Below are 21988 nucleotides of genomic sequence, written 5' to 3'. Positions count from 1 at the left end.
AAGCCGGTTGTACGTGTCGTGCACTTGCCACCAAACTGGTTCCATTAGCTTCTGTTTGAACTACTTCAAGCAGTCATGGTGTCCTTTGATGAGCAATTCCTCTCCCATAACAATACGTCATAATGCTGCACGTCTGTTGAAATGCATTTTTTTACTGCAGACTCTTTCAGTTCTTGCTTATAGGAATACGTTTTTGTATATGTTGAACAAAATGAGAAAGTTTGCAATGTACTGTTTTGACAATTAATCGGCTGCCTTTTTGAAGCAGTGTTAAATGAGATTGTATTCGTTTTTAGCACGGCTCATATGCTGTTGTTCATTAGACAATTCAGAAGGGTGTGACTTATGTGTGTCCTCGAGAGAGCAAAAAGCACAAAAATGTGGGCGGAGGCTTTGGCCCGCTCCAGATGTTCGGTCTCGCTGTGCTCACAACACTGCTGGGCATTGTTAGTGTGCGTGTTTGTCCCGTGTGCGCTGAGTGCAATCAAAGCCTGCCTCCTATATGTCAAAATTGGAACTACACTTTGGTTTAGACAGGTAGTCAGTCCTCATTGAATTAGTTTATTCCGTTCATATTAAAAAACATTCACACACAAACCAGTGAGGCGCAACCACCTCGTGTCTCTGTGATAGTCGACGCTGATGAAGAAAACATTTTGGCGAAATCAACAGTGTGACTCTTATGTAACATGAATAATGATAAATGTGATCATTTCCCCATAAAATATATTCTTGAATTCTGTACAGGAACATAAATAATTACAATCTATGACATAACAATAGGATCTCCATATGCACAGCGTTTCTCAATCCCCAAATTGAACCAGTTGCCTTTGCCACCTTTAAAGGCACTGGTGACGATTCGGGCCCAGCCATGTTCTCCCTGGAAAAAAAAATAGACATGACTTTTCCATTATTTATTTAATTATATTCCATTCACCTACTTCAGCCAATTTCCATTAGCAACATACATTTTTGATAGGCAAGCATGTCAATCGAACTGCAGTGTGCATATGTGACACTTACCCAAAACTCTCCCCAGGAGTTCCTGACGATCCAAAACTCTGTGCTGTCATCCGCAACACCCCATCCAGCTACAGACACAATGTGATTGGGCAGCGAAAGGGGGTGAAATTCTGAAAAGATGCCTCCCGAGTAGCCGTCAAGCCCCTTGGTGGCCATCAGAGAACAACTACAGAAAAGAAAAGAACTTCAGCTCTTTGTCTCCCCCATCTGGCGAGTACAGGTAAATCATCAGTCTTGGTTACCTGATGGGCCCGTTGGTGTAAATCTCCGCCTTCATGTGGTCTCTCCCGGATACTCTTCCGTAATCAGCCACTTTCCACGCGGTGTAGTTCCTCACCACGTTGCATGATGTCATTGAGGAGCATGAGCCACACTGGTTGAAAAGCTCACACTCTGTTAGGGTTGGAAATGTGGGGAAAGAAAGCAAAGAGGTCAAATATATAAGAGGTGCAAAGTGAGGATATGCACAGCCCGCCCCCTACTGGCCAGAGGAGGTGTGGTAACGTGGGAAAAAGTTCCTAACGATGAGTGTAGCATGTGTCTTACTTTGATTTTTAGCTTGGTAGTTGTTGCAGGTCTCATCCGGAATGCCACTCTGATGAGCGTAGGCGTACACCCTCAAGTCATCGCCGCCGTAACACGATCCAGCCCCCCCGCAGTCAATGACATTCTGGACCGACAGGTACGCCAACGGCCACGCGCCCTTACGTTTGATGTTGATGCGGTCTAGGGCGAGATTGACAAAATGTTAACGCGTCTGTCCCCCCGTGTGCAAGCCCCGCATTCGCCACGGTTACCGGCAAGGGCGCTAGTGGCTCCCATGGCCCAGCAGGAGCCGCAGTACTGAGGTATGTGCTGGTTTCTTGTGATGCTCACGTAATTCTGCCCGTCCACATTCCTCCAATCCCACGAACGGGGAAGGTCAGACACCTTCATGTACTCGTGGGGTCGAGGGTGTGTTCTATAGAAAAAAAGACATTTTATTCCTAATTAAAATAGGCACTTTGTGTGGAAAATGAAAAATATATTGTATTTCATTTTACTGCTGTATTTTTATTTGTTATTTCGCGGTTTTAATTATATTATTTTGGAACCACAGATTTTTAAAAAATAAAATGATTAATACTATGCAATAAGTCGTCACTGATATCACTAGCACATTACAGGTAGTTATTGAAGACAGAAACCTTCTCAATAGAGCAGCAAATACGCACGTCTATAAACTCACCGAACAAAGTCTGGCCTGCTGTCATTGATGGGTTTGTAACATGGTTCGTTTAGAAGTTGAGCTGCGTTTTCAAACGGTAAAAACAACAAAAAACAATAACAACAACGTAACAACAGAAGTACAGCTACGTAAGTCGCCATTTTAGTGTTTCTCTGTCACGTGACTAGGAGTCATTCTGGCGCGCCCTTGTGGCCAACAGGGACATGACATGAACAAAGTATGACGTAAGACAATTGACGAGGGTTTTTTTTAAAATCTTTTTATTTGTTAACTACCGGTGACGTTTGAAAGGTAGTGCAGGCTAATGAGCCATCTCCGTCCATTAGTGAATTTGCTGTCTCAGCAGGAAACTTTTCTTTGACTGTATAAACTTAATTGCCTTCTCAAATTGCATTACACCTAATGCACCGATACTGCGTGTGCATGTATGTAGATGTGTGAACGTGTTTTCTTGTTTAGGCGATGGTCTGCAATGTTAATGATTAAAGATGAAATCAAATTACATGTGCATTTGGAAACCACCACGAACCAGCTATGGAGTAATTCACCTCCACTTTGCTGCATTGACCTGCATCCCTGCTGCTGATCATAATGATAGTAATGCCGATGAGCAACCTAAGGCCTTGTGCTTTCTCTGCAAGAAACAACATGTAAAAGTATGTCCGTAAAAGTGTGTTGTTGTGTTTGCTGCCCAACATCCCGGCTATTGGGTGCATTAGGTGCTCGGCTCCTTCCTACTGCTCAATGACAACAATAAACAAGTGGTTGAAAGCCATTATCCCGACCGACATCATCAAATAACGTTCATTCCATTTGTCCTGACCTGTTCCGGTGTTAAGTGAAAAGATAACATCATTTTTAAGGAAGCGTGCCAAGCGCCGAACCCCGGCCTATAGACGACCAGCATCCTGTTGGATACGGCCTTTCACGCAGAGATCTTGCATTCAACACTCTCAATGATGTTGGGACAAGATGCAAAGCCACATTTAGAGCTGAATCATCGTCAATGTTTTAACCAGTCGGGTCCATTTGGGAAGAGGTCAATAAGTCCCTCTTCAGCATGGGATAAATAATGGATCAAAGACAACCATTCCCCTCAACATTGGCAGGGAGTGATTGGACTGTCACATCCTGACACAAATCACGGCCTGACGTTATCGACTGCTGCGGCAGTGACAACGGCATCCGGCCCGTTTGGGTCAGCGCCTCAAACTGATGTTGTCCAGCTTGTCCCGTATCAACCACTCAAGCTGTTCACTCCCATCATGCTTTGCAGAAACTGATAAATTATGTTGTTTCAAAAGATCAAGGCACTAGCGCAGTGCGGCATTTATCAGTGCATTTGATCTACTGAAAATATTGATTACTGTCAACATGTTGCTTTGTGAAATATTAAAAAATATATCCAATTATCAATTATCCCGGTCCCACTAATGATGTCTTTCAAATAATGGACATTTGTACCTATATTGTCATATCTGGCACGGCATTAATTTAACATATTAACATAGATTAATTTAGGAGTCTTCCACTCATAAGTAAACCATCACAGTGGCTTGATTGTTATAATTAACAATATAATTAACATATTCAGAATTTATTTAGTCTTTAAAATTCAAGAAATCGATACCCCTATTATTTTTGCAAAGAAAAATCATCATTACATTTTTGTTGGAACCGTAAAATACAAAAAAATCATTAAAAGATGATTCTATAGATGATTATACAGTATTACTATATTATACTGTACTATATAGTTGTTACAGGTGAATTAGTTCACAACAAATTCATTTTGAATTACTATTGACAAAGTAAAAATCTTTGCAGAATAGATTTTTAATTAGAGCAGTATAAGTCGATAAAATGATTAATATGTGCTTCTATGCTCCTTGTATAATAATTACTATTATTTTACCAATTCTTTCACTAAAAACGCAATTTGAATAAAAAAAAGTTTAATAATGTAAATTCTCTTGACTCGATTAGAAATGGATGCGCAGGTGCAGCTTCGTTTCTGAACCTATAGGTGACGCTGTTTCTCTTTGTTCGAGACGGTCATCAAATTTTGGGTGTGGGAGCGTGTCGTAAAATTATCAAAGACACGCCTTAAAACTCCTAAAACATTCTTACCAAATAATTAAAATGTAAAATGCATAAATATAATTGGAAAAGCACAAAACAAGCAACTTTTTAGTGACATTGTTGCTAACAGTTGCGCTACAAGTGTTCGTGTCCTCGCCTCCCCTTTTCATTCAAGCCAATTATCGTCTGAGGGTGGAGTCACAAACTAAAGGAAGGTTTTTGATTGGTAGGTGGATATGCCAATCACATGTTGCCTTCCCGATAAGGCTAGCACAGCCCACGCGCGCGCCCAGTTTCACTCAAAAGTGTTAAATCCACCCAAGGAGCCACACCGAGGAGAGGTGAACATCTACAAAGTCTGGCAAAGTCCAAATAATGACACTTTTGACGCCTCTACAAAGAAGCTTTATTTCAACTTGACTACCTGTTGTTTCTTTTCAGCAACAGTTTCAGCAACGCGACCGATGACCATTTGAGTGGCGAACATGACTTGAACGCGACGCCCGCGAACAAAAGTCTCTTTTGGCTATGAGCTGCCGGGTGTGGATGGTGATGATGAAGCCTGGAAGTGGCCTCCTCTCGCCACCTTGGACAAGCCGCCCCTCAGGTGTCTCGTTCAGCCACAGCCGACTGGTTGGGAGGCGTGTACACCCGTGACAGCCAGGATTTGAGACACTTTTTTGGGAAGGGGATGAGACGGAGACTCTAACGACCGAGGAAGAGTGTGAGAGAGAAAAGAGAGAAGGGAGAGAGTTTCTTGGAGCTGCCAAAGAGGCGCGCGCCATGGCCTCGGAGGTGGTGTGCGGGCTGGTCTTCAGGCTGCTGTTGCCTGCCTGCCTAGCAGCCGGTGAGTTTTTAATCTAAATGTCGAATATATCGCGTTTCCATTTCGGACTGGAGATGAGTGACGGATTACGTCACCCTTGTTTACCCCCCTTCTTCTAAACACGTAATTTACAACCTAAACAAATCATTTCAATTTGCCCTACTTTCATTGAAGGCAGCATTTAAACTACAGTAAAAGACAAATGGTGCCTTCATGGCAGTTGTTGAAAATAACTTTTACCTTGACGAATTAACTTCATCCCTATCAATATCAAAAAAGAACTGGACAGTTCGCTTAAAGATAACCTGCCAACTACTAAAAGCATTGGATTTGGGGCTTTTCTTTGTTGGGAAATTACTTTTATCTTAACCACATAACCATGGTTGTATTGATTTCTAAGTTATAATAAGAGAATTAGCATTGACCCTTGATTATTTGAAGGCATCTTTTTAACTAAGGCACAATTTTTCTCTAAAGGTCATTTTCTAAAGAAACCTTGATAGAAATTTCAGCCCCATTCAGTTTCAGAAAACGTTATTTATCCGCCTGGGCTAATGGAAGGAGCAGAGAGCAATACAGGTAAATCATTAAATGTGAAATAAAAACAACTTTCAAATCAATGTAAAAACAAAAGTGATGCTCTCCATCGTCTGCCTTCAACATTTTAAATCTTCAACATTAGTATTGTAATAATTTCCAATATAAATCTACAACTCACCTCAGGTAAATGTGATCGCACTGTGGTCATGTGAATGTGTTGCATAATGAATCTTGCCTTCAAGACACGAGGTGAAAATGGCCTTTTACACTTTATTTACGTCACCATGAGTGAATTTAAACATTAAAAATGACAACTGCGCAAAAGCCTGTTGGTTTTAAACACTATCCATCCAAAATGGGCGTTGTACCTTCAACCCAGTTGCAGTCACAATATTTATGGTAAGTTAAATTAGCCACTTTAAGGAGTAATGTCACCGTCGGGGTTGTTTGGGGAAAAGGACCTTTGCTACTTTTTGACATGGAAATGCCAGCCATTATAAATAAATAAAGCACCTAAGGTCGGGCCCTAAATCTGTCAGCAGTGCTAGACCTTTTTGAAAATTCCCTTAAATGATACGTGGATTGATGGGTGTTTATTCACGTCAGCATTCACCTCACGTGAGTGTAAATATAAAATCCCCCACAATCTGGATGATTCATTCATAAACAAGCTTTTATTGCACTTGTATTTAGCTCATATTACAGGCAATTTATGGATGTTGGAGTTAGAATAAAATAAATGAAAATGTGCATAGTTGCATAGCAATGTTGTCCCCCATTATTTATGTATTTTGTAATGTATATTCATTTTTAACACATTCAATATTTTATGGTTAACTCCTGCATAGTAGCAGAAAAACAAAGCAAAACTGCTCTGCTTTTTCATATTATAAATATTACATTTTCTTTCCATTTTCAGATATATTTTTTAATCTTTATAAAATTCTTTTTTAGTGTATTTTATTATCTAGTGCACAACAATTGTGCATTTCCATGCAATGGAGATCAGGACAGGAAGATGTTTGCGGAGGACATTTATAAATATCAGTGGATTTGATAAAAAAAAATACATAAATTAAAAAAAAGCCATTTCATATACTTAACTAAAAAAAAAACAAAAAAAAAAGAACACTGTAAACACAAATTAGCACGACTTTATATGCTCACTAATTTGGATTCACCTGTTTTGTTTGACATCTTTGACATATTGAACCAAACGGAATGTTTCAAGTTGAACTTGGTGAGTTGTTGTTCATTGAGTGGTTCATTAGAAGTGCGGTCATCTCCTGGCCTCAATGAAGTGGTGTTTACTTTTGGGTGTTTAAGCGGCCATTTTGTGGTCAGGCCACAAATGCGCAAGGTCCGAGCCCATCCTTTTTTTTTTTCTTTCTAAGCGTGCCGTAATGCACAAGCATCACCGACTGCATCGTTATTTCCAGAAGCCATTGCGAGGTCATGCATGGGCTCCATTAATTGGTGGAAAGCCGTTTTAACATCATGAATTATTAATGCGGATTCCCAATGAGAGAATTGACTTGCCTTTTATCGTAAGCATGCCTTTTTAATAATTGATGTCTTTTTGGGAGTGCAAAATGAGCACTCCTGTCCGTCGTCGCCGACAGGAAGCTGAGGGGGGGGGATGTAAAGTGGAACATATGGGATAATGCGCGGCGGCGGCGGCAGACTGCGATGATGGCGACGATGTCATCGGGCAAGGTCTGTCGAGGGTCACGCCTTGATGAAAATGTCCGCCGATAATCGACGTAGTAACCCCAACCTGTAACCCCAACTCTAACACTTTGCTGAGTTTTCTTACCACCACCCAACTCGCCTGTTTCAGGCCAACATGAACAAAATGGACGGCTTATGAGACAATACAGCGGGCACGGGAGGATAGGTCAATGTGACAATGGGAGCTTCATATTAGGATAAACATGATGTATATAAGATATATGTATTTGTTACATTCATCTTTGATTTGAGATATTTTTTTTAAATCATAAAACTTAAAAAAGGAAGCAAATGGAATGACCTCTCAGTGTTCAGTGCGTTTGCAGCCAAGTGATAAAAAAGACCAAAGTCGGAGTGACGACGGACTGCTTTTTGTTTCTGGGATTCAAACACCTGCCGCTTCCTTCCCATCCGCCACCACATATGCATCCTCGCCACTGTCGCTCGCGTTACGTAGTTGCTTTTTTTAACCCTCCTACCTCCCTGATGGCCATCTAGCATCACCTCTTTTGAAAACCCACAGCCGTAGAGTCCTTGTGTACACAACATGTACAAGACCCAAACAACACCCACCACAGCTGTGTAGTACTTTTTTTTTTTTTGACTGGAATACAAGCTTGGCAAAACCAAGCTCCTGGGTGCTGTTTCTCAAAAGTCAACAAATAGCATCGCATCGCATTACGTGTGTGTTTCTAAGTCTATTCAAGGTATATTTAAAGTTAAAATTTGCACGGGAGTGACTTGATACTCTTCTGGTTTCAAAAAAAAAAAAAAAAAAAAAGTTCTTCTGCTGGTTAAGAATTCCTTACTTATCGCTCGAGGTGCTACGCTGCGCCTCCTTAACATCCGTTTATATTTCTGGCCCCAAACTCTGGCTTCTTTGTGGTTTTGTGGCAGCTTTTGCGGCTTTTTGAAAGACGAGACGAGACAAAGGTCCGCTTCAACTTTTTTTGCTTCATGTGATATGTGAAAACAAAAGGCGCTTATATTCTTATTATTTTTATGGATCCACAGCGAGTGACTCACCAAAAGCAGACGGGAAGCATAGAGTCCAGCGTCTACAGATAAATACCTCAAACCACTTGGCTCCTGATACTTTTTCTTTTAGCAGTTAGTGGGAGGCTTACGTACTGTATAGTCTTAATAATTAGATTAGGCTTTCAGTGTGAGAGCAGTAAGGGGAGCCAAGGCAAATGTTGGTGAATGGGACCTTTGAGTGTGCAAAGATAAATAAAAGCAGTGTTTTTTTTAGCAGTCCACTCATTTTTTTAGGCTTGTTAATGATGCACTTGTTGATTTTCGAGCAGAAAGAAAGAACTTGAGAGGACTCAACACATACCTGCAGAAAAAAGAAGGAGGGAGGCTTGATACAATAAATCCAAGCAAGGTTTTACAGCTTTTAAAGGAGGAATATGCTTTTATTTCATTGCATAAGTGCATCGAGTAAAACTATACATACACACGCTGATATGATTTTAGTGTGCTACTCCACAGTCTCACTTTCTCGGGATGGCTGTTTTGAACTCCGAAGGAAATAAACACACATGCTAACGTTAGCTGAATTACGCTTTGTCTTCTCTGTCCTCAGCTTGTCTCTTCAGGTACAACGTCCTGTCCCTCATCTACCTCATCTACCTCCTGCTTATTCCTCTCTTCCCCGAGCCCACGTGTACCACCATGCAAGGTAAGACCCCCTCGTCCTCCCCCCACAAACCACCTCGGAAACCTATTTACCTCCACCGAGAAAGAATAATACGATGACGTAACACTTTTCCATTACACATTGCGGCGTACAGAAACTACCGAGTCCACTTGAACCCTGCAAATCTTCTCCGGTGATTTGACGCAAAGCAAACACGTGTTGATATTGAGGCTATTAATGGCAATAACTTTGTTGAGGCTTGACTGAATGATCATTAATCGTAATGCTTGTCACTCTCGATGCCGTTTAACGTTCCTTCAAGTTTAACTCCTTTGAATTGAAAACAACCTCTGAGGTTCATTTGGCGCGGTGGTTTGGACTGCGGTCGCCGAGCAGAACACCTCTTACCACAGAAGAAAGCACCCGTGGTTCTCAATAATATATAAAGGCATCTCGGGGCAGTGTCCTGAGCGTCTCCAGCTGAAATAACAATCAGGAAGTCGAGCAGCACTTCCAGAGTGGACCACTTACATGTTCATCAATAGTTAAAGAGACAGGGAAGAGGAATGTTCACTGATCCCATCCTCAAGTTAGAAACACGTCAGGATTGGACTCAACATTAGGTACATTTGCATGATCAATTTTTATTGTTTTTTTTTAAATCAAAAAGAAAGCAGCCATTTTAGGGATATTTTAGTCGTTTCCAGAAGAATACTTGACAACATCATGCCCCTTATGGTGAAATGAGTTTGTATCGTTTTTGTTAAGCCAGACGATGCCTTCTATTTGGGAAACCGCCCAAAGGTGCTCATGGGATGATGTCTTAATCGTGTTGTAAAAATCAAAATGAGTCAAGATGAGTGTGACTCAACCTTTGTACAAAAATGTGGAAAAATCACCCGCAGCCGAAGCAAAGTTGATCCTTTGCACCATTTTTTTTTTTTTTTTTTCGCAGAAAGCGGCGAAACACTCCCCACACATCCTCGTTTACAAGCGCTCTTTTCCAGACTTTGCCGCCTCCTGGGGAATCACAAATTGCTCCGGGTTGGAATACGCTTGCTGATTTGATCAGATCCCACCAGTAGCTTCACCTGGGCCAGTGCCGTGCAAAACGGAATGGTTGAACCGGCTCACCCCCCCCCCCCCCCAAAAAAAAACAGTCGCAGAATCTTCATCAAAGGAGTTGGATTGTTCGACTGTGCAGTCTCCTGGCAACGTTTTCCCCAAATACCTGTCGCTGCGCAATAAAACCGCTTACATGTGCAGTGCAGCTGGGGCAGCTTTCTGGTATTTGAGGGTAGCTTTGGCAAGGTCATTAAGTGTGACCACCAACCACTACATAGTCAATATCTTCACCAGAGGGGCATTCTAACGATCACGCCGTGCAACACTTTACGTGTTTTCAACAGTACGCGGTGTTCTGGGTAGGCCCTTGAGAAATTTGAGTACTCCGACAAAAAAAAAATCTGCCTTGGGTACGTGTTTATTCGACGTGCATGGTCAGGAAGACAGTTAAACCGGCCGAAGCCATGACGATAACCAACTTCGAAATAAAATCTTGGCAAATACGCATGTATTGTATTTCATCAGTTTCTCGACTGTCTAGGGTGGTTTCTTGATGGTGACCGAGGTTTTTTTGTCCTGCATCCAGGCCACACAGGGCGTCTGCTGCAGTCACTGTGCTTCACCAGTGTGTCCTTCCTGCTCCTGCATATTATTTATCAGATTACGGTCAACAGCCTCCTGGCCGGCAGCTCCATCAGCTCCGACTTCAACTGTAAGTAGCGTGCAGAAGTTCACGTTCAGTTCATGTGGTCTTGTTTCACTTATTTGCGTCTTAAAGATTGCATTTCTTCTTCGTTTTGCTTTCTTTGCTTTGCAATGCATATTCTGTCTCTTTTTATGTATTTAACCGTACATTGAATCTAAGAAGTTGGCAATCATTAATGTATGAACAACAGACTTGGCCTAACGTCTGTGCTTGGACAATCCCACAACTCCCAACGCATTCCACTCGCAGCACTGATTGATGCTGAGACCGACCGTGTTGAAATTGTTGAAGAGCAAAAAAAGTGCTTCTTCCCTCACAGACTTGACTTAATGAAAATGTTCAGTCATTTGCCAGGAAGGCAGAAAACTCCATTAAGAGATTATCTTGTGAAATGAAGTTACATACTCAGCGTAATGAAGAAATGTCGCTCGCCGTTCACAGAAAATGAACACTCGACGCAACGCTAATTGTTTTCTATGTATGACACTCGTTCTCATGAATAAACACAACTCGGTGACGGAAATCGTCGCGTTAGATTCATTAATGAGGATATTGAGGGCTTACAGGTTCACCTTTTCACCATTTAAAAAAACATTTATTTACAACAACTGCAGAGAACACCAAGTGTTTATCAAGTTCGGGTAATGTATTTATTTATTTGTTTATTTATTATTCTAGTTTACTTGTATAAGACAACTTAATTTTTTGCGTTTTATTTTTTTCATGTGTACTTGATAATGTATTATGGCTTCTGGCATCACTGTTGCGCCTCATTTTTTTTTAAATGTATGTGGTATTTCGAAACAGAAGGGTGTGGTGGGAAAATGACGTGAAAACGTGACGGTTTGGACGTGATAAGACGCCCCCGCCTCCCCCTCCTCCCCCTCCATTTAGTCAGCCCCACCCATGTCTTTGACAGTTCACAGCACAGAAAGCCCCAAACTCTTTGTAAATGCTCACACACACACACACACCATGTTGAGTCAGCACAGAGGAATGGCAGATGACTCTGAAGGAAAAGGCGGTGACCAGTGGACGAACGGCGGGGGCAGCTGGAGCCCTGCAGCGTATCTCTGTCGTACTCCCTTTCAATCCGGTCGACGTCTTTAAGAGGAAATACGGGAAAAGTTCTCCAAAAGGCCAGACAGAGGCGGGAGGTTGGTAAGGGGAACCACCTCAGTGCGAAGGAAGACTCCTTGTTTACGCCAACGCCAGAAGGAAAAGGGTGTCGAGGGGTTGAATACCAGATTTAGAAAGGTCAGATAAGGGAGGCATCGACTGGAAATGCAGGAAACGATCCCCAAAGCAGAGAAATGCACCCAACACGACACTTTATATTTAATGGTCTTTACAACCTGTACTACAGCATAGAAACTGTCCCATCCAACGACTGACTATATTGTCTAATTTACCATTTTATGTAGCATATGTACATCATGTTTAATATATGCTCCAATCCAAATGAGGTGATCATTCATTTATTCATTGCTTCCCGATCAGTTCAAGTCTATCTGCGACCGCATAGTCATAAAATTCCTACACCCTGATTGGGAATCAGCGGTTTACAGGACTAATGTGCTTTGGGGTGTTGCATTATGTATCATCTCCACAAACTTGTGGTTCTCTCCCTCAGTGCCTCAAGGTGTTAAAAATGCGAGGGAGTCCCCCAGTAGCGTCCGGCAAAGTTGCGCCTGTTTGTCTGAGCGTTCTCAATAGGTGGAAACGGACCCCCACTGCCCCGCACTGACGTTCAGGAACACTTGAAGTACTCGGAAGGAAAGATGGCATTCTTCTTCCCTTGAGATTCAGTGCAGGAGCTGTATTCTCTTCTTATGCTTGTAGTTTGCGTACTGCTGATAATGATTTGTGAGATGTTGTGGGTGTGCTATTAGCTTGTAGGAAATACTCGTAAACATCCTCACTAAACATTTTCTTTCCATACCAGGTTCTGCGTGGGAAAAGTCCATCAGACAAATCGGATTTGAGAGGTAAGCATAAGTCCGACCACAAATGTACATGTCAGTTTAATGACATTATTGTACTTTGCCGAAGACCGTAAGTGTTTAAGTGTGGCATTTTCGTCGGTCGTTCAGCGCATGAAGGGTGTGCTAGCTTTAGCGCTCACTTGAGCAATCCCATTGTCAGGAACAGACAGATTGACTCATGTTTCGGTGGAGGGCCGAGTCAGCAACAAGCAAATTCTCCTTACGCAAAGCGAGTTTGCCAAACGTCCAGGACATTGAAGAATAGCCCTTAAAAATTCTGATAGCCCCACCCCGAGGTCGAAAATCGCCCCGTTCCATGTTGCCTGTGTTGTTTTTTTACATAACTATGACAAAAGGGCCTCTTTTCCAGGCAGTGTAACAACCTGACAATGACGGTAAAGAGCACTTTGGTGTCCCTCTGTGGCCTCCTGATGAAAACTAAACCCAGTTAGGCTGCCGCCATGTCTGCCCGCTTGTGCGCACTGATCCCGTTAGTTGCGGCTTCCTACGTACGTACGGGAATGTCAAAACTTGCCCCATTCACCGTGATCTGATGGATGTTTAAGGATAGGAGATTTAGCGCTTCTATCGATGGTGGACAATGAGGGATGAGAGTAGTGGTCGTTAAATTTAACGCCTGCTTCGCCCTACATTCTAATAACATACGTGCGAGTGTCTTTAGTTTTGACCTTTTTATCTTTATTTTAGTATAATGTAGTCATATGTACTTCATTTAATGGTTTTCTGTTTTCCCAGATGGATAAATGTATTTATGACAAACTACATTGAGTCATACGTCTAATTAAAGGTCTTGATGTGAGGTTTTTCCATGATATAATTTAGTGGGTGATATAATGTCATACTCGCTAACCGAAAAAGTCTCACATTTTGAGCGATGATTAGTATGTTCTGTTTATTGCCAACAGTTTCATTAGGCTCGGAATTGCATTTGCCGTAAAACAGATGTAGGAACAATAGCTTGGATGATAAAAAGCCTGCAATAAGAGTTTTTGGGAAAGCTGTTAGTCATTTTAGGACAATCGTGACGCCTCGTAAACATCGTCCTTAAGTGGCACCCCTAAATCACGGCAAGTCACGCCAAGCTCGCTACTACTCTAGCTGCCACTTTTAGCTTCTTGTTTTGGTAGTTACACAGATACACACACTCACACATTATGATTAAATAAAATTAAGAAAAAGGCTGTTTATGATTATATATGGTGCTGGATTTGCACCAGGTATAACACCCCCCCCCCCCTTGTTTACAACAGTGCATTTAAAACAGTTGGAATTATTTAATTATTTGGTTTTAGTGCACATAAAACCTCAGCATTCAGCACACATTAAAATAACACTTGAATGAACGGAAACAATCCCCATGTGAAGAGCCATTGTTTCCTCACTGATGTGATGCGTTCAAGTGTAACAGGATTGTGTCCCTTTTTTTTGTTTTGTGTCTTCAGCGTGATAGGTGCCGACGCGGGAAACGGCATTCGAATATTCGTACCGGACATCGGCATGTGCATGGTGGGGGGGGCCATCTGGTTTTTGTGTCGGAGTCTGGTACAGAAGAGGCCGCCTGAGGACATGGCTCAGGATAATGCCCATTTCCAAGCTGAGGAACAAGTGCGATCTTCTTGTTTTACTGCTCACTCACCTGCATGTACATATTGGGGCAAAATACGCTTTGGAAACTTATTTTCCTACTTGTATGAAAACCATAAATGCTTAAGTCCATTATTGTCACTGAAAGGAAGAAGATGAGAAGCTGAGCCTGGAAGATCACATCCTGCTGGAGGAGGACTCGGACGGTGGCTACGAGGCTGAGGAAGACGAGGAGGATGAGGTTGAGGGAGAAGGTGAGGTGGCGGACGAGGAGGAGGAAGAAGAAGAAGAAGCCAAGGAGAGCGCCAAGATGAAGATCCTGCGGCTGGTGGCAAAGGTGGCATCCAAAGTCAAGGAGGTCATTGGAAACCTGATCACCACGGCAGGGAAGGTGGTGGTGACCATCTTGTTGGGGACCACAGGTGAGGTCTCATCAAGCCAGCGAAGCCACTAGCCGGAATCCACCAATTCGTGCACACGTTTTTTTTCTTCCAGGGATGATGCTTCCTTCCCTCACCTCGGCCGTCTACTTCTTCATCTTCCTATTCCTGTGCACCTGGTGGTCTCTGCGCCGCACTTTCGACACGCTAATGTTCAGCTGCATGTGCGTGCTGATGGCCATCTTCAGTGCCGGCCATCTGGTGGTTCTCTACCTCTACCAGTTCCAGTTTTTCCAGGAGTCAGTCGCGCCAGACGACGGCTTCATCAGGTCAGGTCCTCCGTTTGAGGTGCCGAACATGGTCATTTCGCATCCATCCATCCATCCATCCATCCATCCATCCATCCATCCATCCATCCATCCATCCATCCATCCATCCATCCATCCATCCATCCATCCCTCTACCCACAACCCAACTATTTGCATAGAAACTATTAAAAAGTACATTTCCCATGGCAAAGTTTGTTGATTCACCACAAAACAACCAGGGGGAAGCTAGCTTTTAAGCCTATTACACACCACCACATTTGGGGGGAGCCTGCAGGAGCTTGTTTAAAGCACAGCAAATATTTACTTGTTGTTTGAGACAGGAAGAAGGCAACAAAACGGCAACAAAAGCAGCTGCAGGCTGGCCGTATTGGACTCAGCCACTCAGTGCGCACGCATGGACATCAGCGCTTTTAAGAGCTTCTACTACAAGCACCCTGCTTGTTATATTATGCATGAGGCAGGAGACAACCTGTTGCGCTGCGGTTTGTGTAGTAACAACCACATGGTTTCACATCTGGACCCCACACACACACACGATTGATTCACTGTCAGTTTATGAATCAAATAGAATAATTGAAAAAATTGCAAAAAAATACGTACATGTAAAAATTGTATTTAAAATGATATTTTGCACAAAAATAAAAAAGTTAATTATCAATGTATGGATATAAATGGATTAATCAGTCATGCCTAACGCCCAGCCTCTCCTGCAGGTACTTTGGCATGTCACCCATCATTCAGAGTGACTGCGGCCGCACGTGGAAGCTAATGGTGCACCCCAAGAGAAAGTGGCACCATTTTGTCAACCCTGTCATGCTGCTGCTTCTCTATTATACACTGGCCACGCTCATACGCCTCTGGCTGCAGGAGCCTATTGAACAGCTGACCGTAAGCCCATGTACACTATTCATGATAAATATATTGCATATTTTCATAACAATAATAATTAAAAGATTGTTTTCTATAAATAATAGAAATAAATATTTGCTTTTTACTCAAGAAAAACACAATTAGTATTGGGAGCATGTAAAAAATGACCACTGAGCTATTTTGAGAAGTCCAGTCAAGTATTGGCGCAATTTCCATTTATAGGAAGTGAAATGTGGTGTGACACAGGAACCTTTTCGGGAAGTTTGAAAGGAAAGGTTTCACTATAATGCATGATGGTAATAAGGAGTCATTTTGTGAAGTTTACGGCTAAACTCAATGGACAAAAGAATTGGGACAGGTTCTACAGGATGTGAAAGTGACCTCGGACCCATTTTGTTTGCACAAGGTTGCACTGCTCTGTTCTGTAATGGTGTTATAGATTAATGAGGTGTTTTATTTGTGTCCAAGTTCAATACTTGCTTGTCAGCCTTACAGCGCTATATCCATGTATTGATCCGTTTAGTGTGTGTTTGTGTGTGTGTGCTCACGTTAGAAGATCCTGATAATAAAACGCGGTTAGCACATAAATCCGCACTTGACTGCTGTGTTCAATAATCAGATTGTAATGGACCTTTTGTTCTTTTATGGCTGGTTCATTTTACAATTTCTCGGATAAAGTTTTTTTTTTTTTTGATAACGGCGAATGAATTATAATAAATAAATTATGGGCTAGGCTAATAAAGCAAAGCCCTTTTATATTGGCGTAGTTATGGAAGTTTCCGAATTGAATCGCCGTAATGGCACCTGAGAGTTTTGGGGGATCCCTATGTGCAGGCTCTGAAATTCATGTTTTCCGGCACAAATCCGAGATGAGAGCACTCCATCCTCATTTGCTATCTGTGTTGTTTCAGGATGACGAAGAGGAAGACGCGTGCGAGGAAGACGAGCCGCTCGGGAACGGGACAAATAACTCAGCCAACAGGAAGAGGCAGATGTGGTGGGAGTCCAGGCAAGGCACAGACGAGAAAAATGTGCGTTGATCTCACAAACAGTTTCCTGAAGAGATCATTATGATGTTTATCTTTCTTTGGAGTGAGGCTTCACTATTTAGCAAGTTGAGGCTGTACTCGAGGGTCTTTTTATTGTGTTTGATCCCGCACTCAACAAACGATTCAAAACGGATCATATGTAAAATTATCATAAGCAGCCGTCTTCATTTATCACAAGCAAAGGGGCAAAGCGATTTTAACCGGCCTTGTCTTGTTTGCTCTTTTCTCCCATCTTTTTTCCTTAGTTGCTCTCCACTCAGGATGCTGTCAGTGCAACCGAGGTAACAGGGCCAACAAACTTTCTCTTGCTGTATTTGCTTGAATTATTTTGCATACTCATTTTTCTTTCTTTTGTAGATCAATTCATTTGCTTTTCTTACTGTTTTTTTTTTTAATTTTCCTGTTTGGAAAATTCAATTATTTAGTTTCATAGACTCGTGACTTACCTATTTGACTTGCTTACTTTTCATCATTGTATAACTTATTTATATATATATTTGCTTTTACGTGTTATGGGATTATGCGTGAAAAATTGCATAAGGTGTAAAAAGTGGAAAAAAAAAAAGTTCCCTTTTCCTGCCACTTACTTTGTAAATAACCTGATGTGTGTTGTCCTCTTCCCTTCAAATCAGGTTGTGCTAGCTCCCAACGGAACGTCCTTTGACTTCACGGTGACTGACAACGGTCCGCGCTATCTGGACCTGTACGCCACTCCTCAGTACAAAGGAGGCCAGTCCATTGGTGACTCCACAGGTAGATGACCACCGGACCACGTCCGGAAGGAGTTCGTAGCATTCATCGACTGCGTTTGTTCCACATGGTAGCAGAGAAGGAAGACCTGCGCGTGTACGAGGTGAGCCTTCCTCCCGAAGACGGGGAATCGCCCTCGGGAGAGGACAAGTCCGAGGGAAGTGAGGACGCCCTGACCAAGCGAGGCGTGGGCGCCATGGTCAAAGTTTTCCACTTCATCATGAAACAGAGTTACATCTGCGCGCTCATCGCCATGATGGTGAGCTAGTTAATTGTGAACTGAACGTAAAAAGTTTACTACACGTGTTCAAAGTGTGTGAGGGAGATTGAAAGGAAAAAAAATGGCGTATGAAGCATTTCTTCCGCACGTAGGCGTGGAGCATCACATACATCTCGTGGCTTACCTTCGTCTTCCTCATCTGGTCCTGCATCCTGTGGATGGTGCGCGACCGTCGGCGCTACGCCATGGTGTCGTCACCCTTCATGGTGGCCTACGGCAACCTCTTGATTGTCCTGCAATACTTCTTCAGCTTTGAGGGCATCGCGCACGTGCCGGGACTCTCCGTGCCCAAAAAGAACCTCTTTCATTCAATTTCCTCCAAGGTTCGTACGTATATTGTTTGGAGATACAACCGCTACGTATCGTGTTAGCGGTTGTCTGGTGCAGGCATACGTCAAGTAGATTTTCTCTTGTGTCTCGCAGGTGTTGTGTCTGTTGAGCTTTTGGCTGCTGTTGAGGCAGACCCTCACTGAGAAGTTAGAGAAGCAAAAGGAGGAAGAGGCGGGTCTCTTAGGGGTTCAGGTGGAGGAGCAAAAGATGAAAGGTGATTGGACAGGTGGCGAGTGTACCAATGAAGAGGTGATTGACCTTCTGTGTCTTCCATAGAGGAAGAGAAATCTGAGACTGAGGACGAACAGGACGTCATGCACGTGCTGGGCAACTTGGTGATGGCCCTGCTGGTCAAATACTGGATCTATATCTGTGGCGGCATGTTCTTCTTCGTCAGCTTTGAGGGGAACATCGTCATGTACAAGATCATCTACATGATGATGTTCCTTTCCTGCGTGGTGCTCTACCAGGTTTGTTTACTGGCACCCATTACCATTACGTGCATTTTACGACAAATATCTTTTGGACAATAAAATCGCTGTCTCACAAGTAATAAATTCATGAAATGAAACCAAACGACAGCTGTTTTAACAGTTCTGCAAACAAAATGGCTGCTCACTTCTGTCATCATTGCTTCGCTCCTTCCAAATTGCAAATTCAATACTCGCCTAGTCTGGAGGTGCTGACCGTTCTAGCGCCGTGTCGTAAAAATTGAGCGCCTCCTAATCTAATCGGCCTGAAACCAAAACATTCAAGCTCAGTCCCCCTGAGCGTGTGTGTCATTGAATGCATTGCCACCATTAACGTGTGTGTGTGTGTGTCCATTAAGTAGAAACACCCCAAGGAAAAACAAAACAAAAAACCTTTCCATTCCCAGGTGCACTACGAGTGGTGGCGAAGAATCCTTAAATACTTCTGGATGTCTGTGGTGATGTACACCATGCTGGTGCTCATCGCCGTTTACACCTTCCAGTTCAGATCCGACTCGGCGGAGAACAAAGACAGGTGAGGTCAACTTTGATCCCCTTGGCCTCCTGCAATTAAAATCCTTTTTTTTTTTCTCTCTCTATGCAGTTTCAAGGATTTGGGCCTGGAGAAATTTTCAGTGTCCGAGCTATTCACCAGGATCTTCATCCCTACCTCCTTCTTGCTAGTGTGCATCCTGCACCTGCACTACTTCCACGATCGCTTCCTGCAGCTCACCGACCTGCAAGCGGTGGTGGCCAAAGAAGAGAGCACTATCTATAGGTATATTTTTGGGAGATTATTCCTAGTCCTTCTTTCTACGGAGGAACCTTGAGTGATCTGTTTTTTTTGTTTGTTTTTTTAGTAACCTTAAACTTGATTGTATGGTGTGCTTTTTTTGTTGTTGCTTTTTTTTTTCCCCTTCTCTTTGTGTGACTTGCTCTTTCTGCGCCACTGCTCTTCCTCCTCCTCCTCTCACAGCCACGCTAAAGTCAGTTGGCGTGTGTATCTGATCACGAATAGGTGGGTAAGAGGCTCGCTTTCTGTGGCATCCATCAGCATCCTCCCGGTTTGCCCGTAAAATCCTCGAGTCTCTCCTTTATCCCTCTCGCCTTGGGTCTTACCCACAATTGTTCCCACAATTCACTCAGATGACTTAACTTGGTGGTGTCTTCAAGTTAGCTGGCAACTGGGAAATATCAAATCGTCCGCAGCATTTTATTTGACAAAACAACGGCATGTATCAAATGTCCGATATCCCAATTTAATGGAATGCGCCATTCTTTTTTGACTTGCATCTTCCAACCTGTCTCTGCGTCCCTTCTTTTTGACCTGACATGTCTTTTCACCATCTTACCTAAGTTTCAAGCCATCCTGTTCAACACAAGCTGTTCTTACACCTGACTAGCCCTCGAAAGGACCTGGCCTGGAATAGCAAAACTCCCGAGTGGTTTGGGCTACTTGACTGAGAAGAATTGTTTTCAAATTTGGAGTCTTCCATTGTGCTTGTAGCCCAGATTGTTGAATCCCCCATGAAACATTCATCCATACCCTTGAAATAGCACTTCTTTCTTTTTATCGTCATTATTTTTAGAGCTATATCTAAGTGATGCATGGACATAAAATGACTTGAACGAAAAGCCTGAACCCTCCCAGAAGCACATCTGCATTATTCTATGCATACATGCATTCAGTCTGTTCTCAATTTCTCTCTCCTCACTCTCTGTGACTTTTATTGTCCTGAGCAGCATCAAGCAAAAAATAAGTCAACAACAAAAGTAAGTGTTAGCATCCTCATACGTAATAATATTAGCGCAGTTGCTTGTGACTGACATGCAGCCGATTTTTGTAAAAAAAAAAAAAAGCAGCGAGAATTTTGCACCCTTCTGCCTGTTGCAATGTCGCTTCACTTCCATCAATACGGAGCGAATGATTGCCCGAGGAGAATCAGTTTGAGTATCTGTGTCTTGTGTTTATGGGCTCTTGAGGACAACAATGGCAGTTTGACGAGTGCAGTAAATCGCAATTCGGAGCATGTCTGCAGATAATTGAGCTGTTGAAACTGTGATATCACTCTATAAAGATGCTGATTAATGCACATCCGTTCGGTGTAAATATTTATTATTAGCTGTCCTCCGGCAAGCGTTTATGAGTCAGTTCTTTGTGCGGTGAGTTTGTGTGAACCATTTAAACTATGAATCAAAATGTTAAAAGAAATGGTTAGTTTTGTGCATTTGGTCCCCTTAAGAAACAAAAAAGTGCAAAAGTGTTTTTAGACTTTATTCCCTAGAATTAAGCCATCAAAATGAATACGGACTTCCAAACTCACACAGCCATAGAAGATCCTCATTGGTGCATAACATAATGTGGCTAATATTCTTCCATGGATATAATAATAATCATCATCCACTAGGCTGGTTCACCCGGAAGGCAGCCTGGCTGACCTCACAATGCTCAGCGCCAGCTCCGCCGAGGCCTCGCTGTCCCGGAGCAAGGAGGAAGAGCAGGGGGAGCAGACTCTGGTAGTAGTGAAGGACGACTCGATGTCTTCGGCGGGTGAGACCAAGCCAGGCGGCCTCTCCGACGCCAGGCAGTCCAGCACCGACGACAGCCAGCGCTTCAGCACGGCCACCGAGACCCAATCCAGCACCGAGCAGAGTTCCGGTATGACTGCCGCGTAATGATGATAAAATCATTCACGCCTGCCTCAAATGGAAAAAAAAAATGACTTGATGCAGATATTATTTTGACAAAAGTAGTGACTCTGGCTACTTTGTGATGTTGTCCAACATTCAGAATGTGTCTGATTGTACATGAGAAGGTGGGATCTTTCCACGTCATGTCGTTTAAAAAATTCCATCTTACACAGGCCGCTCGAAGTGGCTTCTGATAATTCATACCGTCCAGGTCCAAGTTGCTCTAAACACAACACAGGAGGGGGGAGTCCCGCCAGGCGTCTTTCCAGCCCCGTTACGTTTCTGAAAACCTGTGAATAATTCATTCATTTGTTTTGAACGAGTTTGCGAGGGAGGAATATCCCGCCTGAAAGATTTACGCAACTCCCACGAACCCAAAGTGCACCCGTTAATCACCGCTCCC

The 21988-nt window shown here is 42.9% G+C and overlaps 2 protein-coding genes across 6 annotated transcripts in view; one reads left to right on the top strand and one right to left on the bottom strand.

The window, feature by feature from the left end:
• Positions 1 to 547: 547 nt before the first annotated feature.
• LOC133165551 (cathepsin Z) lies at positions 548 to 2430 on the bottom strand. The gene is made up of 6 exons (XM_061295315.1): positions 2255 to 2430; positions 1824 to 1987; positions 1573 to 1752; positions 1269 to 1419; positions 1027 to 1192; positions 548 to 883 (listed from the first exon to the last, which is right to left on the bottom strand). Exons 1-6 carry the CDS (start codon positions 2392 to 2394, stop codon positions 767 to 769), a joined length of 918 nt encoding a protein of 305 aa, XP_061151299.1. The 5' UTR covers positions 2395 to 2430; the 3' UTR covers positions 548 to 766.
• Positions 2431 to 4564: 2134 nt separating this feature from the next.
• The window catches only part of LOC133165544 (piezo-type mechanosensitive ion channel component 2), a 32716-nt gene continuing 15292 nt past the window's right edge, over positions 4565 to 21988 (top strand). The window contains exons 1-19 of one of the 5 annotated variants that reach the window (XM_061295298.1): positions 4565 to 4677; positions 4778 to 5183; positions 9022 to 9117; positions 10727 to 10852; positions 12792 to 12834; positions 14295 to 14457; positions 14585 to 14858; positions 14932 to 15145; positions 15859 to 16033; positions 16927 to 17046; positions 17310 to 17345; positions 17697 to 17817; positions 17889 to 18073; positions 18187 to 18417; positions 18518 to 18638; positions 18701 to 18894; positions 19302 to 19429; positions 19499 to 19672; positions 21303 to 21553. In XM_061295298.1, the coding sequence (XP_061151282.1) occupies positions 5120 to 5183; positions 9022 to 9117; positions 10727 to 10852; positions 12792 to 12834; positions 14295 to 14457; positions 14585 to 14858; positions 14932 to 15145; positions 15859 to 16033; positions 16927 to 17046; positions 17310 to 17345; positions 17697 to 17817; positions 17889 to 18073; positions 18187 to 18417; positions 18518 to 18638; positions 18701 to 18894; positions 19302 to 19429; positions 19499 to 19672; positions 21303 to 21553 (2716 nt within the window). In that variant the 5' untranslated portion in view covers positions 4565 to 4677; positions 4778 to 5119. Of the gene's footprint in view, positions 5184 to 9021; positions 9118 to 10726; positions 10853 to 11799; positions 12008 to 12791; positions 12835 to 14294; positions 14458 to 14584; positions 14859 to 14931; positions 15146 to 15858; positions 16034 to 16926; positions 17047 to 17309; positions 17346 to 17696; positions 17818 to 17888; positions 18074 to 18186; positions 18418 to 18517; positions 18639 to 18700; positions 18895 to 19301; positions 19430 to 19498; positions 19673 to 21302; positions 21554 to 21988 lie in introns of those variants that run through there. The other 4 variants (XM_061295296.1, XM_061295299.1, XM_061295300.1 and 1 more) reach the window with 4 other exon arrangements.

The sequence above is a fragment of the Syngnathus typhle genome, linkage group LG13 (assembly GCF_033458585.1).
Source record: "Syngnathus typhle isolate RoL2023-S1 ecotype Sweden linkage group LG13, RoL_Styp_1.0, whole genome shotgun sequence".
Classification (NCBI taxonomy): Eukaryota; Metazoa; Chordata; class Actinopteri; order Syngnathiformes; family Syngnathidae; genus Syngnathus; species Syngnathus typhle.
This window is presented reverse-complemented; position numbering and strand designations above follow the sequence as displayed.